Source organism: Glycine max, chromosome 18 (assembly GCF_000004515.6).
Source record: "Glycine max cultivar Williams 82 chromosome 18, Glycine_max_v4.0, whole genome shotgun sequence".
NCBI classification, from domain to species: Eukaryota; Viridiplantae; Streptophyta; class Magnoliopsida; order Fabales; family Fabaceae; genus Glycine; species Glycine max.
The window spans coordinates 10,672,885-10,690,217 of record NC_038254.2 but is presented as its reverse complement, the minus strand read 5'-3'; the positions used below and the strand labels follow the sequence as shown (position 1 = coordinate 10,690,217).

The 17,333-nt window shown below is 37.5% G+C and overlaps 1 protein-coding gene across 2 annotated transcripts; it reads left to right on the top strand.

Annotated features, from left to right (window-relative positions):
* Positions 1-4,583: 4,583 nt before the first annotated feature.
* Positions 4,584-16,084, top strand: LOC100775602 (microtubule-associated protein TORTIFOLIA1). Of its 2 annotated transcripts, XM_003553058.5 has the most exons (6): positions 4,585-5,535; positions 11,955-12,146; positions 12,641-12,740; positions 12,825-13,528; positions 13,606-14,484; positions 15,562-16,084. In XM_003553058.5, exons 1-6 carry the CDS (start codon positions 4,831-4,833, stop codon positions 15,751-15,753), a joined length of 2,772 nt encoding a protein of 923 aa, XP_003553106.1. In that variant the 5' UTR covers positions 4,585-4,830; the 3' UTR covers positions 15,754-16,084. The 2 variants fall into 2 exon arrangements, with proteins under 2 accessions (XP_006602222.1, XP_003553106.1); XM_006602159.4 differs by lacking the exon at positions 11,955-12,146 and having other exon boundaries at positions 4,584-5,535.
* The last annotated feature ends 1,249 nt before the right edge of the window (positions 16,085-17,333 follow it).

Genomic DNA, 17,333 nt, shown 5'->3' with positions numbered 1-17,333 from the left:
GTAAAAAAAATTTCTTTTGAAACAAACCGATGTGAAGTCTGAAAGAAACTATTGTGAAGAAGCTTCTCGGATCCTTCAAGCTTAATAAGATCTTGTTCAAATGAAACACACAAATGCAACCTAGTCAAGCCTTTTACCAAAAATGGAACAATATACAAAAATCGAAACTAAAAAATTAAACAAAAAAAAACCTTGATTCTATTAGAAATATTTTGTCAAACTGGTCATAAGCAAAATGAATTTTAACAATTAAAATAAGCAAAAGCAAGACTAATTTTAGGTAAAAATAAATTTTTTGTTTGAAACAAACCAATGTCAATTATGAAAGAAACTATTGTGAAGAAGCTTCTCGGGTCCTTCAAGCTTAATAAGATCTTGTGCAAACGAAACACAAAAATACAATCTAGTCAAGCCTTATACCAAAAAAGGAACAATATACACAAATAGAAACTAAAAAATTAAACCAAAAAATACCTTTATTCTATTAGAAACATTTTTTCAAACACCTCATAAGCAAAACAAATTTCAACAATTAAAATAAGCAAAAACAAGACTAATTTTAGGTAAAAATAAATTTCATATTTGAAATAAACTGATGTGAAGTCTGAAAGAAATTATTGTGAAGAAGCTTTTAGAGTCCTTCAAGCTTAATAAGATCATGTTCAAACGAAACACTATAATGTAACCTAGTCAAATTTTTTACCAAAAAAGGAATAATATACAAAAACTGAAACTAAAAAATTAAACCAAAAAAGACCTTGATTTTATTAGAAACATTTTGTCAAACACCTTATAAGCAAAACAAATTTCAACAATTAAAATAAGCAAAAGCAAGACTAATTTTAGGTAAAAATAAATTATGTTTGAAACAAACTGATGTAAAGTCTGAAAGAAACTATTGTGAAGAAGCTTCTCGGGTCCTTCAAGCTTAAGACTAATTTTATGGGTGGCGAATCACATTTTGAGACTTCCACATAAAACTAACATGAATCTCACATGATACATGTAATGTTTTCAGCTTAGGTTGGTATCATGACTAAGTGCTATGCATTGCCAATCTTTGAGATTACCAATGAAACTAGAACTAAATATGAAGCATAGATGAGTTACTGAGGAATATTATGGATACATAAAGTAGCCAATAAAATAGCAATAAGCACAAGTATTATTCCATTAACTACAAACATATCTTCACATGTGCAAAGTTATTTTCATGAAATTCAAAGCCTATATACCTTAAATGACGACATTTCCAGCTATAAAAATTTCATGTTCCTTGAAGTCAATGCAAACACCAAGTGAAACAAAATCATGTTGATCCCCAAATTCGTTAGATGAAACCGAATAGGTATTTGTTTTCAAAACAACATAACCACGAATGCTGGAAAAAAAAACAGAAGAAAGAAAAAAAAACAGGTATTTGTCACATCAATTTCAACCACAACAACATTCTGTCAAGTTAAAGATCTTTGCACGTTCGAAAGAAGAGATTAGAGGGTTTTGAAAATATAACATTTTGAATTTTAAGTTGAGTAGAAGAAGTTGAAAAGACAAAAAACTCAAAAATCTAACACTGTTACTCAACCAAAAAGAGAGTAAAAGTGAGTTTTTCACGACCTAAAAAATGCATAGAAAGTAGATAATTAAGATAAAAATTAACAATTAAAAATATGCTATAAAAAGTTGGTTTTCAATGAAAGAAAAATGACCGAAAAATGAAATAGATAAAAATCTGACACGTAATAAGAACTTTGTTTTCTTAGGCACAATAGTAATTAGTTAGATAAAATTCATAGCATTTATGCTTTCCATAAGATGAAACCTCATAATAGTATCCCCAAAGAAACCCAAAATAGTTAACCAACTTTAGTATTGAGTGGTTGCTAATTATCATTCATGTAACTTACATAATGCAGTTTCTTAAAGCTTGTCTAGCTAGGAATTTTAACTTCATATCATCGACCATATTTTGTTGCAACAAATTATTAATGCAGCTTGTCTTGTTGTATGATAAAAACTGTGGTTTTGTCTAGTTTAGGTATAGGTCTTTTGCGTAAGCTGCCTCATAATTTGGAGCCACATGACACAATTCTTTTTACAACTAAAATATTTTTAGATTAACACTTTGCCTTTATCATTCAATTCTTTTTCCTTCTCTCCTTTTGTCTCTTAAAAATATATATACCAATACCATTTGGTTTCATTAAACAGCATGATCAATTTCTTTGATGATTGAGCGTTAGTTGAAATTCGTTAAAAATGCAAACTTTTTTTTATCACTTTATTATTAATGTAAAATATCTATATCGATAATCAATTTTTATAAAAAAATCTTATTAGTCATTTAAAATAAGTCTTTTATTTTAATCATATTTTTTTTCATTCAATAACTCAAACTTAAAATCTTATTTAAATAATACAAACCTAGTCCAACCCATGTTAATTAACAAGTCAAACTTTTCAAACTTTTAGCCTTGCAATCTTAGACAGGACATATTGGTTGGTATTCCTTAACATGACTTATGAAGAGGGTTTGGTGTCAGAAAAACGTGCTACCTATTCATGCAAACGAATATGCCCTGAACAATTTAAAATGTTAGACGAGCTTTAATGCGAGTTGCATTTTATTTTTCAAGTACTACATCTTATTCTAGTTATGACTTCGGAGAATTTGGGTGAGTTAAGACCATGTATTGTTAGATTTATAAGTGTTTGAATTGGTTGGTACGTACAAAAAGAAATAATTATCAAACTTTATAGTTTTTCTTGTAAAAGTTAGGAATGAAATTTAGATTAAAAAGTGAACCACATTTATTGTTTCAAGAGAATTCAACACGTTGGTCAGTTGATTGAATTGAAAACATGGCCAATTCTAGGGAACGCGACTGATTTTCACTATAAATATTAATATATCGAGAGATTTTTTTTTTCGTTGAATGGAAAGGGGGAATCAGACCCCCAAAAAATATCACCAAAAAGCCCCGTGGAAAATATATCTAGAGATTTATTAGTACTTGGAAGTTGGAACAGATTATTTGTATAGTAAGAAAGAAATAGTTGGAAAGTAAAGAAAAAAATTGAACATTTTTATTTTGTCCTAAAAAAATGGGGACAAACATTAACATGATATTTGTGCAATATCCTAATCCTATTTCTAGTTACTTATTCTATTGACGTAAAATATGTTTTTGTCTTTATTCGAAATATGAATAGTATTTTTAATTTAATTTATATGAACATGTTTAAATTAATCTTTATATAATTTGCTAGTTACTTATTCTTTTGATTTTCATTCTTATAATTTTATTATAACACCGTAAATTTGATATTAGGGAATTTAAAGTATAAGAAAAAGCACAAGTTAAAAAAGATTGCATGCATAAAAAAATGGTATGTATAATTCTTATATGCATCATTAGTTTTAAATTTATTTCTTGTATTTCACGGTGTTATTTTGCAGCATAAGCCAATTAAAAGCGATTCACGAGTGGATTAAATTCATTTGTTTTATTGTTTTAGAAAAAAACTAAAGATAAATCTCATACACGAAAGTCTTAGTTCAAGTTGAGGCTTACTATTTTTAATGCAGTGCTTATTGACTTAATTTGACTTAAGATATTTGAAATGTCATTTGACTTAATTTTACTTATTATTTCCTAAATTCTTCCTCAATACATAATAAAAATATAATATGTTCTCTCAAAAGTATATATTTTTTGAACGTTCTCTAAGATATTTTTAGTCAATAATTAGATATTAATTTTTTAGACAAAGAAAGGAAGTATACTTTATTTTTTAATAATTTTTATACATATCATAAAAGATCAAATATAAAAAAAGACGCATTTACAAAATTTTCTAAAATAACCTAACCACCTTATTTGAATATTAACAGATGCAAACTCTTTTTAAGTTTACAAACCACACAATTTTCTTAATCCACTAGAATTAACCTAGTTATGATTTTTTTTAAATAATTTACCTGAAATCCCAACTGTTTTCTTTTTTTTGGATAACTCGATTCTTTCGTCAATGCTGTCTAAGGAAGTCACTTGTATTGAAAAAAAAGTCACTTAAATTCCTTTTTATCCTCAACAACTTTGGGATCTAAACCTAACCCAGTAACCACCCCTCCTACACCATTCTACTCCCATAGGGTCCCTTACCTTGCTGTGGAAGAATGTTTCTCGACAAATATTGGTACACTATCTCCCTGAGCAAGAACCAAGCCTGTTGTAACATTTAATAATTAGTTCAAGTGAAACCGAATAAATTCGCGCTCTTTAGGTAAGATTTTAAGTTGAAGTTTAAATGAAAAAATATTTAAGTTATGAAATTTCGTTAAAAATAACTAATCAAATTTTCTAGTAGATTAATTTTTAACACACAATGTAAGAATATATGAAATAGTTCTGTTGCTAAAAAAAAAAAGTTTAACTGATTTACATACGTCATACTGAGTATTTAAAGAAATACTTATAATTCATCAATCCAACGAGGTTCTCCCGTTAACAATCAAATTCAAACTTAACCCACTCAAGTAATTTTTTATTTTTAAATATGCCACCATAACCGATTCCTCCTATCCCTTGACTTACGATTCATAAAAACAAACCAGAAGAAAGAACCCCATCATTTCAAACATTGTTTTTCACCCTTTTTCCCCTCACTGTTCACAGATCCACCATTCCTTTCCACCTCACTCCCTTTCAAATCAGTTCCCATTTTCCTTTCACACATTACTTCCCCTTCACCTCACTCTAATTCCATACTCCTCCATTGCATTCAACAAAACCACTTTCTCTCTCTCACACTCACTCACTTCACACAATGAAGCACCCAAAACTCCAAACCCAATCAACCCCAACCCCATCACCCTCTTCAAGATCTTCTTCTCTCTCATCCCACCTTGCTATGGTGGAGCTGAAGCAGAAGATCCTAACTTCTCTGTCGAAGCTCTCCGACCGCGACACGCACCAGATCGCGGTGGAGGACTTGGAGAAGACCATCTCGGGGCTCTCGCCGGACGCCATTCCGATGATTCTCAATTGTCTCTACGACGCCGCCACCGACCCCAAGCCCGCCGTCAAGCGGGACGCCCTGCGCCTCCTCGCCGCCGTCTGCGGCGCGCACTCCGACGCCGCGGCCGCCCACCTTACCAAGATCATCGCCCACGTCGTCCGCCGCCTCAAGGACGCCGACTCCGCCGTCCGCGACGCCTGCCGTGACACCGTGGGCGCCCTCGCCGCGCAGTATTTGAAGGGAGACGGCGGCGGTGGTGGCGGTGGAGTCGGGACGGTGGTGGGGCTGTTCGTGAAGCCGCTTTTCGAGGCGATGGGGGAGCAGAACAAGGGGGTGCAGGCGGGGGCGGCGGTGTGCATGGCCAAGATGGTAGAGTGTGCCGGTGGCAGCGGAGGGGAGGCGGTGCCGGTTGCGGCGTTCCAGAAGCTATGTCCGAGGATCTACAAGCTGCTCAACAGTCCCAATTTCATGGCCAAGGCGGCGATTTTGCCGGTGGTTGCCAGCTTGTCCCAGGTGAGGTGCATTTTTGTTGTGGGATCAAGGGTTGGTGAATTGATGTGAATTATGAAATGGTATGTGGGGTTTAAAGGGTTATTTTTGTCATTAGGTGGCTAAATTGTTTTGTCTTGCTTTATTTTTGGTATGAATAGAATAGAACTTTAGTGTAAAGCATTTGAGATGCTTTGGTTATTTTGTCAATTGTACTTTTCTTTAGGAAAAGACTTAGATGCAGATCCATAGAGTTGCACCTCCATAATTCGCTTAATAAAGGTTCGCATAGATTATTCAGTATGGAAGAGTCCTTGAGTTATATCTAGGGAGTACCCTGCCAAGAGTAGCATTAGTGTTGATTTCAGTTGGAACTTGAATGATTGTTTTGGTCATTAGGTGGCACATTGGTTTTGTCCTTGCTTTATTTGGGTATGAATGGAGTTCTAGTGCAAAGCATTTGACATGCTTTGGTTATTTTTTGATGTAGAGTTTTCTTTAAGACAAAAACTCAGAAGCAGATCTTTAGGTACTTTTTGGTTCTAATCTCAAATCAGAATTGGAGTTTCACCTCAATTATGTGTGATGAAGGTTTGCATTAAAGGTAAAATTCGAATTGTAATTCAAGAACAGCACTAGAAGTGCCTAAGGGACTACATCTAAGTTTAATCCTTTTCTTTACACTGGGTATGGAGGAGGGCTTTAGTTATATCTAGGGAGTGCCCTGCCAAGAGGAGCACTGGTGTTGGTTTAGTTCTTTTGCTGGATCTGAAATTTATTACTTTTTTTCTCTAAGTCTGGTTTGGTTCAATCATGTTATATTTTAACTCTTAGGATGTTTGTTAAACAAATGATATCTTAGCCTGGTATTGGAGCTGGAAAGTGGAAATGCAGCAAAAGGCTTAATTATTTTTGGTTTATAAAAATGTGGTGTTTGTTTATCGTAGTAGATTCATTAAGGTTATAAAAACTGAAATTTAGGTAGACCTGTTGATATTGGAAAAATTGCTTTTGTAGAATTCAATTTAGAATGGCCACATGTGGTGAGAATGATGTTGGAGAGTAGCTTTGGCATCTGCAGAGGCTAATTCTAATGAAGGTTGCAGTTGTAGTGGAAGATTTGGGATAATTTTAGTCAGATTTGGATGGTAGAGGCTAGAAGTAGAAAGATCCATATTCTTTAATTTTGATTCTGTGATAGACCAAGCAGGATGCAAGAAGCCCAGAATGAGAGGCCCAAGAGGAAGATTACTCCTCCTCAATGTTTCCACGACTACGTCCAGCTGTTGGTGCTTAGGAATATTGCTAGATGTTGTTAGAATTCTGTTATTAGTGCTTGCCTTTTAGTGCTGTCGGTAGCATTCTGTTATTGGTTTGTTATCTTGCTTTCTGTGCTTGTCGGGTCGCTATCTGTGCTTGTCAGTTTGTGCCCTACATGTGCCTATATATAGAGCTGTGCACTATAGGAAGAATAAGAAGGAAAATATCTAGCTTCTCTATGTGTATCATCTTCTCTACTCTGCTCCTTCCTAACAATTGGTGCTCTCGTTGAGCTTCCATGGAAGCAGAATCGATGCGCTCGAAGTCCAACCTCGATTGACTGGAAGATGCCATCACCAAACTCACCACCACTCAGTTGTTGATGTCCACCAAATTAGACGACCTATGCCAGAAGTTGGCGGTTATGGAGTCCACCCAACACTCCTTGGTTTCTTCTTTGGCGCATCCCCCGTCTCCTTCTCCTCCTGTTCCCCCATATTGGATGAAACTCGAAGTTCCACGATTCGATGGGTCTGATCCTGTTGGATGGCTCTTCAAAATAAACCAGTTTTTCGATTATCATGCCATGCCGAAAAACGAACGATTGACGATTGCTTCATTTTACATGGATGGGCCGGCGCTTGCTTGGTAACAATGAGTGACACGCAATGGACAAATTACTTCTTGGCCTGGCCTATTGCAGGCCTTGGGGGCTTGCTTTGCATCCTTGCACTATGAAGATCCTATGGGGTCCTTATTCAAGCTCACCCAGAAATGGTCTGTTAATGACTATCTCTCCGAGTTTGAGGCCTTGGCTAACCGAATCATAGGCCTTCCTTCTTTTTTTGCTGAGTTGTTTCATTTTTGGTCTGTCCTCGGAGATCAGACGTGAGGTTCAAGCGCTCCAACCTCTTTCGATGATTCAAGCTGCAGCCCTAGCTCACCTCTAGGAAGAGAAGTTTTGAGACTTACGCAAACCTTTTCGACCTTGTGCGTACACTCAGAGTTCTTTTGTTCCTCGCTCCAATTAGACAAACCCATCACCAACCCCACCCTCACTTCCACCCCCACCCTTACTGCCCACTCCACCAAAGCCTCCGATACCCTTTAAATGTTTGTCATCGGGGGAAACAACCATGCGTAGGGAGAAGGAGCTTTGCTTCAACTGCGACGAGAAGTTTATTCGTGACCACCACTGTTCTTCCAAGCTATTCCTATTAATAGCTGATGATGATGAGGTATCACAAGAGGAGATTTCACTTGATGACGCATTTCTGGTAGCGAAGGAGCACGATGACCAGTCTCCTGCTCAAATTAGCTTTCATGCCATATCGGGACACGTGGATTTGGAGACACTATGACTGGTAGGGTTTGTCTCTGATAAGAAGGTACTTATCCTGGTTGATAGGGGTAGTACCCATAACTTCATCTAGGAACGCTTTGTAACCACTCTGGGTCTACACGCACAACCTATTCAGCCCTTATGCATCATGGTTGGTAATGGTAATGAGATTGACAGCTTGCAAGTTTGTCGGGATGTTCTGATACAGGTCCAGGAACATAAACTAACAGTGGATTTTCATGTTTTACCCTTGTGCGGAGCAGACCTAGTTCTTGGTGTTCAATGGCTCAAGTTACTAGGTCCGATTTTGACGGATTATACAGACTTGACTATGAAGTTCATGCACCAAGGGTGAGTCATCGAACTTAGGGGCGAACGTGATGATAACATTCGTGGGATCAATCACCATCAACTCCGGCGTATGGTTCAAACTGATGGCGTCAATGCTTTCTTTCACATTCGACTCATCCCCATTGAGCTCCCTTCTAACCAACATCACCAAACCTTGACCTACTCCCCAAACCTCACATCCTTACTTCAGTGCTATAATAGGTTATTTCAGACCCCGCCCACCTTACCACCACCTCGTGATATTATTACCCATACTATTAATCTTCTTCCAAATTCTATTTCGGTTAATGTCAGACCATATCGATATCCACATTTTCAAAAGCAAGAGATCGAGGTTCAGGTCGAGGCCATGTTGAGCAGTGGCATCATCAGACCCAGTCAGAGTCCCTTTTCATTACCTGCTCTTTTGGTCAAGAAGTGCGATGGATCATGGTGTTTTTGCGTAGATTACATGGCATTGAACGCCAGTACAATTAAAGATCGATTTCCTATACCCACTGTCAATGAGTTGTTAGATGAGCTAGGTGGTGCTTGTTGGTTTACTAAACTTGACTTACTGCAGGGGTATCATCAGATCCTTATGCGCGAAGAGGATGTGCATATGACAGCATTCCGCACTCACCAAGGGCATTATGAATTTCGTGTAATGCCCTTTGGCCTTTGCAATGCTCTTTCTTCGTTCCAGGCACTGATGAACACCACGTTCAAACCATATCTGCATAAATTCATTATCGTCTTCTTTGATGGTATTCTAATTTTCAGCAAACCATTCGAGGACCATCTAATACATCTGGACTGCACATTTTAACTACTCAAGGAGGGTCAATTCTTCCTTAACTTATCCAAATGTTGTCTAGCTCAACAACAAATCGAATATTTGGGACATGTGGTATCGGCAACAAGTGTTCAACTAGTTCACGAGAAGGCCCTCGCAATCCAACTATGGCCACGACCCACTTCTCTTAGGGCCCTTCGAGGTTTTTTGGGTCTTGCAAGGTCTTATCGGCGCTTTATCAAAGGATATGCCACAATTGTATCTCCTCTAATTCATCTTCTAACTAAGGAACACCTGGACTAGTCGTCGGCGGTTCAGTTCGCTTTTCAAGCTTTAAAGGATGTAGTGAGCACTGCACTAATGTTGCGTTTACCAGATTTCTCTCTGCCATTTACCTTGGAGACTAATGCCTCAGGTTTTGGAATGGGTGCAGTGCTATCTCAACAAAAATCATCCGAAAGCATTTTTTAGCAAACAATTTTGCCCTAAGCTCCTTCAAGCTTCCACATATGTTCGTGAGTTATGCATGATTACGGCTGCAGTCAAAAAATGGAGACAATTCTTGCTGGGACATTCCTTCGTTATACTCACTGATCATAGGAGTCTAAAGGAGTTAATGGCTCAAATCATTCAGACCCCAGAGCAGCAAAAGTATCTCACTCGATTAATGGGCTATGACTTTACCATCCAATACAGGTCTGGCCGTTCAAATGTGGTGGCAGACGTCCTATCTCGCACTTTTGAGCCTCACAAGGGCATGGTATTCACTTTGTCAATGCCTCATTTCACATTTCTAGCAAAACTCAAAGGTGAACTAGCTGATAACCAGGAGTTCATAACTCTTTGGCGAGACCTGCAGGAACATCCAGCCAACCACTCTGATTTTACTTACAACGACGGTTTAATCTTGTAGAATGGTCACATTTGGTTACCTAGTAATTTGAATTTCATCCAACTATTGTATGAATTTCATTCCACGCCCACAGGTGTTTATATGGGAATAACTAAGACATTAGCCAGATTGCAGGAGAATTTTACGTGGAGTTCTATTCGAAACGACGTTTGTCGGTTTGTTGAGCAGTGCCTCGACTGTCAACACACCAAGTATGTCACCAGGAAACCAGCTGGCTTACTCGAACTACTGCCCCTTCCTGCCAGACTATGGGAGGATTTATCTCTCGACTTCATTGTTGGATTGTCGTCGTATCGAGGAAACACAACCATCTTGGTGGTCATTGACAGATTCTTGAAAGGGATTCATTTGGGTCTTCTTCCAACTCAATACTTTGCATACCAAGTTGCCAATCTCTTCTTGGATATTGTTGCCAAACATCACGACATGCCTAAGAGTTTAGTCTCTGATAGGGACCCTTTGTTTATTAGCAAATTCTGGCAGGAATTATTCAAACTCTCCGGCACCAAATTACGTCTGAGTTCGGCTTACCATCTTCAATCCGATGGCCAAACTGAAGTTATGAATTGTATAATTGAGTAGTACTTGCGTGCTTTCGTTGATCACAAACCGATGTTGTGGGGCAAGTTCTTAACTTGGATATAATGGTCTTATAGCACCTCCAGGAATACAAGCACTGACACTACACCATTTGAAGTTACTTTTGGCAAGAAACCTCCCACGATCATTCAGTATATCTCGGGCTCTTCTACAGTGGAAGAAATCGATACTTTACTATCGTCACGGGAGGCAATCTTTGATAGCTTGTGCAGGAAATTGTTAAAAGCTCAAGCTAGAATGAAGCACTTTGCGGATAACAATCGCAGAGAAGTAAGCTTTCAAGAATGCGACTGGGTGATGGTCAAACTCCGCCCTTACCGTCAATCTTCAGTCATTGGACCCAACCCCACCAAGCTCTCAAAACGCTACTATGGTCTTTTCAAGGTTTTGGACCGTATTAGAACAGTGGCTTACAAGCTCCTTTTGCCTGAAGGATCTCATATTCATCCTATCTTCCATTGTTCACTTCTTAAGCCATTTCTGCATGATGCTGCAAATGAACCTCGCCCACTTCTGTTACTAGGAAAGGACATGGAGAATCATCCTGTAATCACCCCTTTGGCTATTCTCAGCACTCGTTGGGAGGGCCCCAAGGAGGCACTTTGCTTACAAGTGGTTGTTCAATGGGCAGGTCTCCATGTTGGTGACACATTATGGGAGGATTGGGCCTCTTTGAAGGAAGATTATCAACTTGAGGACAAGGTGATTTTCGATGGGTTCGTTAGTGATAGACCAAGCAGGATGCAAGAAGCCCAGAACGAGAGGTCCAAGAGGAAGATTACTCCACCTCAATGTTTCCACGTCTATGTCTAGCTGTTCTTAGGAATATCGCTAGATGTTGTTAGAATTCCGTTATTAGTGCTTGTCTTTTAGTGCTGTCAGTAGCATCCTGTTATTGGTTTGTTATCTTGCTTTCTGTGCTTGTCGGGTCACTGTCTGTGCTTGTCGGTTTGTGCCCTACATGTGCCTATATATAGAGCTGTGCACTGTAGGAAGAATAAGAAGGAAAATATCTAGCTTCTCTTTGTGTATCATCTTCTCTATTCTCTCTCTCTCTCAATCTATCTTCTCTACTCTGCTCCTTCCTAACATTCTGTCAATCTGTTCTTGTGATTGTCCAACTTGGGGGGCCATTAGTCACCAACTTGCCATTTTATGATGAAAGTGAAAATTTCTGAGAGGCAATTGGATACTGATTGCAGGTTGGAGCGATTGCACCACAAAGCTTGGAACATTTGCTGCCTAGCATTCACGAATGCCTTTCTAGTACTGATTGGGCAACACGTAAAGCGGCAGCTGAGGCATTAAGTTCTTTGGCATTGCATTCAAGCAGTTTGGTTACTGATAGAGCGGCACCCACACTGGCAGTACTTGAGGCTTGCCGATTTGACAAGGTAGCATTTGCAGTGAGATTTCCTAATCATAACTTGTTAACATGCCATGCTATTTTTGTTTCTGATTCCTCTCTTTTCCGAGGCTACAAGGTCTTACATTTCTTGTAATTCTTATTTTATTAAAATGTTCTGTTTCTAAAATGGAATTAGTTCAATAGTAAGGATGTTAAATCCTAAAAACTTCAAAGAAGGTAGCCACATAAAATAAGTTTTTTTCCATTTGACTTTGTTGCTTGCATTCAAGTTTATCTCATTTAAAGAGCATCAAAAGAATTATGTGCCTGCAGAGAGTTGACAGTGCATTTAATTGTGACTGGTCTAGCAGGTTTCTGTGACAATAGTTATCCTGTCTACTGTTCTCTTCTGTAGTCTGGGCCATGGATGATTTGTCCTAGTATGGAAGATTTGTAATTTGTTGAAACTTCATTACTAGAGAACTGATTCTTTGCTTTAGTTATCTACTTTTTTCAAAATTAATGAATTATTGTTTTCAGATAAAACCTGTAAGAGATAGCATCAATGAAGCATTGCAACTGTGGAAAAAGATTGCAGGGAAAGGAGATGGGTCTCCTGATGATTCAAAGCCCTCATCTGGTATTTGATTTGTCTGTTGTAATCTGTTCATAAACCACTTTGTCCTAGTTTATCTTGATGATGATTGTTGTTTTTATGCTTTAGATGGTGGGAATGAATCAGCTATTTCGTCAGAAGCAAGTGACCCGAAAAAAGTAAATCTTGATGAGAGGAAGACTGATTCACCAGTAAAGGGTTCATCAACTAGTTCTTCAAATATGGATTCAACTAAGGCCAAAGCAGCTAGCATCTCAGAGAAGGCAGTTGTGATACTGAAAAAGAAACCACCTGTGTTATCTGATAAAGAACTAAATCCAGAATTTTTCCAAAAACTTGAAAGAAGGGGTTCAGATGATTTACCAGTGGAAGTAGTTGTTCCTCGTAGAGGCCTCAATTCTTCTAACTCCAACAATGAGGAAGAATCAGAGGCAAATGCTAAAGATTCAAAAGAAAGAATAAATTCTGTTGGAAACATCCCTAATGATGATCATGGATCCTCCAGTAATAAATATCGTATCTTTGAGAGAGGCAATGATGGAAATTCCAAACAAAGGAATTATGATGATTTTGGCCATGACAGATTCTCTGAAAGGAGAGTGAACACAAAAGAACTGAGGACAAAAGCTTATGATACTGATGGCAGGACTGAAAATGATCAGAGGGACGGTTCTGCCAATGCTGCAGGTTTTTCTAAAACTGATGGTCAATCAGAAGTACCCTTCTCCAATAACAGAGCAAACTGGTTGGCCATCCAGAGGCAGTTGTTGCAACTGGAAAGGCAACAAGTTCATCTGATGAATATGCTGCAGGTATGGTCAGTATGGCACAAAAAATTAGTTCTGTTATATATTCTTCATAAGTGATAGATGTTTAAACAATTTTGCAGGATTTCATGGGTGGATCTCATGATAGCATGGTGACTCTAGAGAACAGAGTGCGAGGTCTTGAGAGAATTGTTGAAGACATGTCACGAGATTTATCCATATCATCAGGTCGTAGAAACTTTGCAGGGTTTGAAGGGTCATCTAATAGGCCTTCTAGCAAGTATAATGGTTTTAACGACTACTCCAGTTCCAAGTATGGTAGAGGCGGTGATGGACGCATCCCATTTGGCGAAAGATTTGCCCAATCTGATGGAAATTCTTTGGGAATGAGGGGAAGAGGGCCATCTTGGAGATCTGACATGTCTGAGGGGTGGGATCATTCTGGATATGGTGCTTCTAGAAATGGCCAGATGTCCTCAAGGAGGGCTTTTGGGGGTAGTTCTGCTGATGGAAGATCACCAAAATCTGTGCATGAGAATGATCAAGCAGGCAACAGGAGAGCTTGGGATAAAGCAGCAATGCCCATCCGGCTTGGTGAGGGGCCCTCTGCAAGAAGTGTCTGGCAAGCTTCTAAGGATGAAGCTACCTTGGAAGCAATTCGGGTTGCTGGTGAGGACAATGGAACGTCTCGAGCAACAAGGGTAGCAATCCCTGAAATGACTGCTGAAGCTATGGCTGATGACAATGTTGGGCAAGAGAGGGATGCCATCTGGACTTCTTGGAGCAATGCAATGGATGCCCTTCAAGTAGGTGACCTAGATTCAGCCTTTGCAGAAGTATTGTCCGCTGGCGATGATATTTTGCTTGTAAAGCTAATGGATAAAACGGGCCCTGTAATTGACCAACTTTCAAGTGAAGTTGCATGTGAAACTGTAAATGCCATTGGACAATTCTTACTGGACCAGAACATGTATGACATTTGTTTGTCTTGGATTCAACAGGTATGGTTTTTTTTTTTTTTGAATTCCCTTCAAATCAGAATATGTAAATTTTGTAGTCACATGAATTCTCTCACCAAAATAACACCTACTTCTCAAATATAATAGGGACAGATGATTTTGCTATTTCTTGATATTTTATTAGGAGTCAAAACTAGTAAGTATGGATTATGGAATAACCACTGGAGTATATCTTCATCTAGAAAAATGATTTCACATTATTGAAGGGTTTCAGGGACTTTTCTATATAATCCTGTCTCAAGATTTGGTGTTCAAAATCAAATTGCTACAAGATCATATATCTTGTGGATTTTAAGTGAAAGATGTCACCTCATGGGGTGGCCTCCATTGATGTTTCGGAGGGCTTGCATACATTATGTTTCTTCTTTATAATTTATCAGCTAGACAATTTACTTAATCCAGTGACATAGAATCCCCTACTTCATTGAAGACTGCTGTGTTTACTCAAGGCCATAATAGCAGTCATTGTGATATACTTATTATATTATTAAATATTTTGGGGGGAGTATTGTGTTCTTGTCTGCATTAACATGATGACTCGGTAGTTGTGGTCAATCTGTCCGTGTCTGTTAGGTGCACTTCTTTTTATTGGCAAATGGTCCAGATTTAAATCATTTCATTTTGGGTAATGCTCTTCTAAAGAGAGAGCAATAATGGGTGTCTTCAGCATTCGTTTAATTTAAATTGCTGCTCAATCTTAACCCGTTAAAGCTCAAGGGTGTTTACACCTTAATTGCTCACTTTAGAGAAGCTTTTTCCTTCTTTTTGATAACATGGTTAGTCTAAATCTGTTACATGGAATCCCATCTCCTGTGATTAAAAGAATCTTACCTTTTATCTTCAAGATGTATTTGGCCATTGTGGTTCAGAAAATTATTGGTTTATATACACATTCATTCCTTGGCTTTATAATTCTACACCAATAACAACGGATAATTATTTAGCAATTGATGCATACTCTTGTGTTGTACAGTTTAACCTTTGCTTCCCTTTTTTTTGCCTTCTCTGTCTTTCATCTGAGGCCTAAAATATTGAATTCATGGTTATTATAATGTTCAGTTGCTGGAGATAGTATTGGAAAATGGCCCTGATACCTTTGACATTCCCATGGAAGTAAAGAAAGAACTCTTGCTGAATTTACACGAAGCTTCTACAGATCCAGCTGAGACCTGGGAAGGGGTACAGCCAGATCAGCTTTTATTGCAATTGGCATCAGCCTGGGAAATTGATCTGCAACAGCATGACAAATAGCTTAAGAACAAATTATGCAGCTATTGAATCTTGAATTGAAATATAATGCTGTTCATGCTTTTGGCCTCCACACAACAACTACATTGCCACAAATTTTTGCTCCTTTTTCTCCTGTATCTTGATGAACTTAGGCTAATTCTATACGGTCAGAGCAAGGTTCGACCGTTGGATATCATTTTTGTTTTTTTTTTTTTAATCTACAGATATCCTCATTACTAAGAGGTAGTGTCTAGTTGTCAGCAAGTGCCCTGCTTAAAGATATTGTGTAAATTGAGACGAATGAACAAATCTTCCATGTAATTATTATATGTAATTTGTTCTCGATTTGCTACTTTCGTTTCATCATTTGCAACATTTTCTCTCGTTATGTTACCCAGGCTAATTTGTAATTGGTCAATGATCATGTCTGAGGGGATATCAGAGACAATCTGTATTATTGATATTCAGACATATAAAATGAAGTGTTCATTTAGATAGTGTGTATATTTTATGAGATGTTTGCAAGACTCTTTATGGTTGACTGGAATTTATTAAAAAAAATAATTTTGGTAGGTTTTTACTTCTAAATTGAGAGTGACAATCATTAAATGAAAAATAAAATTCATTAAAATTAATGATTTTTTTAAATAAATTTTAGTCAATGATAGAGAAAGTGTTAGAAAGAATGTTAGTATTTTTTTTTTTATATTAAACCTATGACAATAATTTTAGGGCTTTTCAAAAGTTTTGAATCGGATTTGAGAGAACATGAAATTCAAATTAATCAATTTTTATTGGTTTGGATTTTTTTTCCTATTATGTAAATGTGCAAAATTTTGTTTTGAAAAAAAAGAAAAAATATATGATTTTGGCAAAAATTCACTCATAATTGTCATTAGATAACATTTTGTTGTAATTGACTTGCATCAACTAAATGATAGTAAAAAAGTATTACAAAAAAATAATTAGACTCAACCGACGAGTTTATAAATCACAAAGAGGATCGATTCATTTTGTTCAGGTTGAACATAATTAGACTAAAAAATTCCAACCAATTTAATTTAACCAGTGCAAAATATTTCCACTAGACCAGTCAACTTTAGGGGAGTAGGTGATTTTCTAGCTTCACATTGTGCATGATAATTCATACTCTACCACACTCCTTTAAGGGGGAGAAGATACAAGCTTATTAGTGCACCACCTAAGCCAATATTGGGTGTTCCATCCCCTTAATGCCCTGAATTGCATCACAAGATTATAAGATTAATTTGGTGATAAAAAAGATCTTAACAGCACTGCGTTAGTTAGCTAGTTTGTTAGGTTAGTTAGATTAGTTAAGCTTTCTGTTGTAACTACCTATCAAGCTTCTCCATCAAGCTTTTCATCCTCTTGTATATATAAACTTATGCTACCATTTAATAAAGCTTGAGATGCAATTTTGATCATCTTAAACGTTTTCATTGCACGTTTCTCTTGCATGGCTAAATATATCTTTGATATGGTATCAGAGCTCTTCTGATGAAGAGCTCTGCTGCGCACTCACCTCCTTTTTCATACTTCTCTCAACTTTAATCATTCATCATGAATGAAACAACACTCAG

Excerpts from the sequence above, each read along its gene's own strand:
- LOC100775602 (XM_003553058.5), top strand. The coding sequence starts at position 4,831 with ATGAAGCACCCAAAACTCCAAACCCAATCAACCCCAACCCCATCACCC. Across the intron at positions 13,529-13,605 it reads ATCTGATGAATATGCTGCAG|GATTTCATGGGTGGATCTCA; the intron begins GTATGGTCAGTA and ends ACAATTTTGCAG. Across the intron at positions 14,485-15,561 it reads GTTTGTCTTGGATTCAACAG|TTGCTGGAGATAGTATTGGA; the intron begins GTATGGTTTTTT and ends TATAATGTTCAG.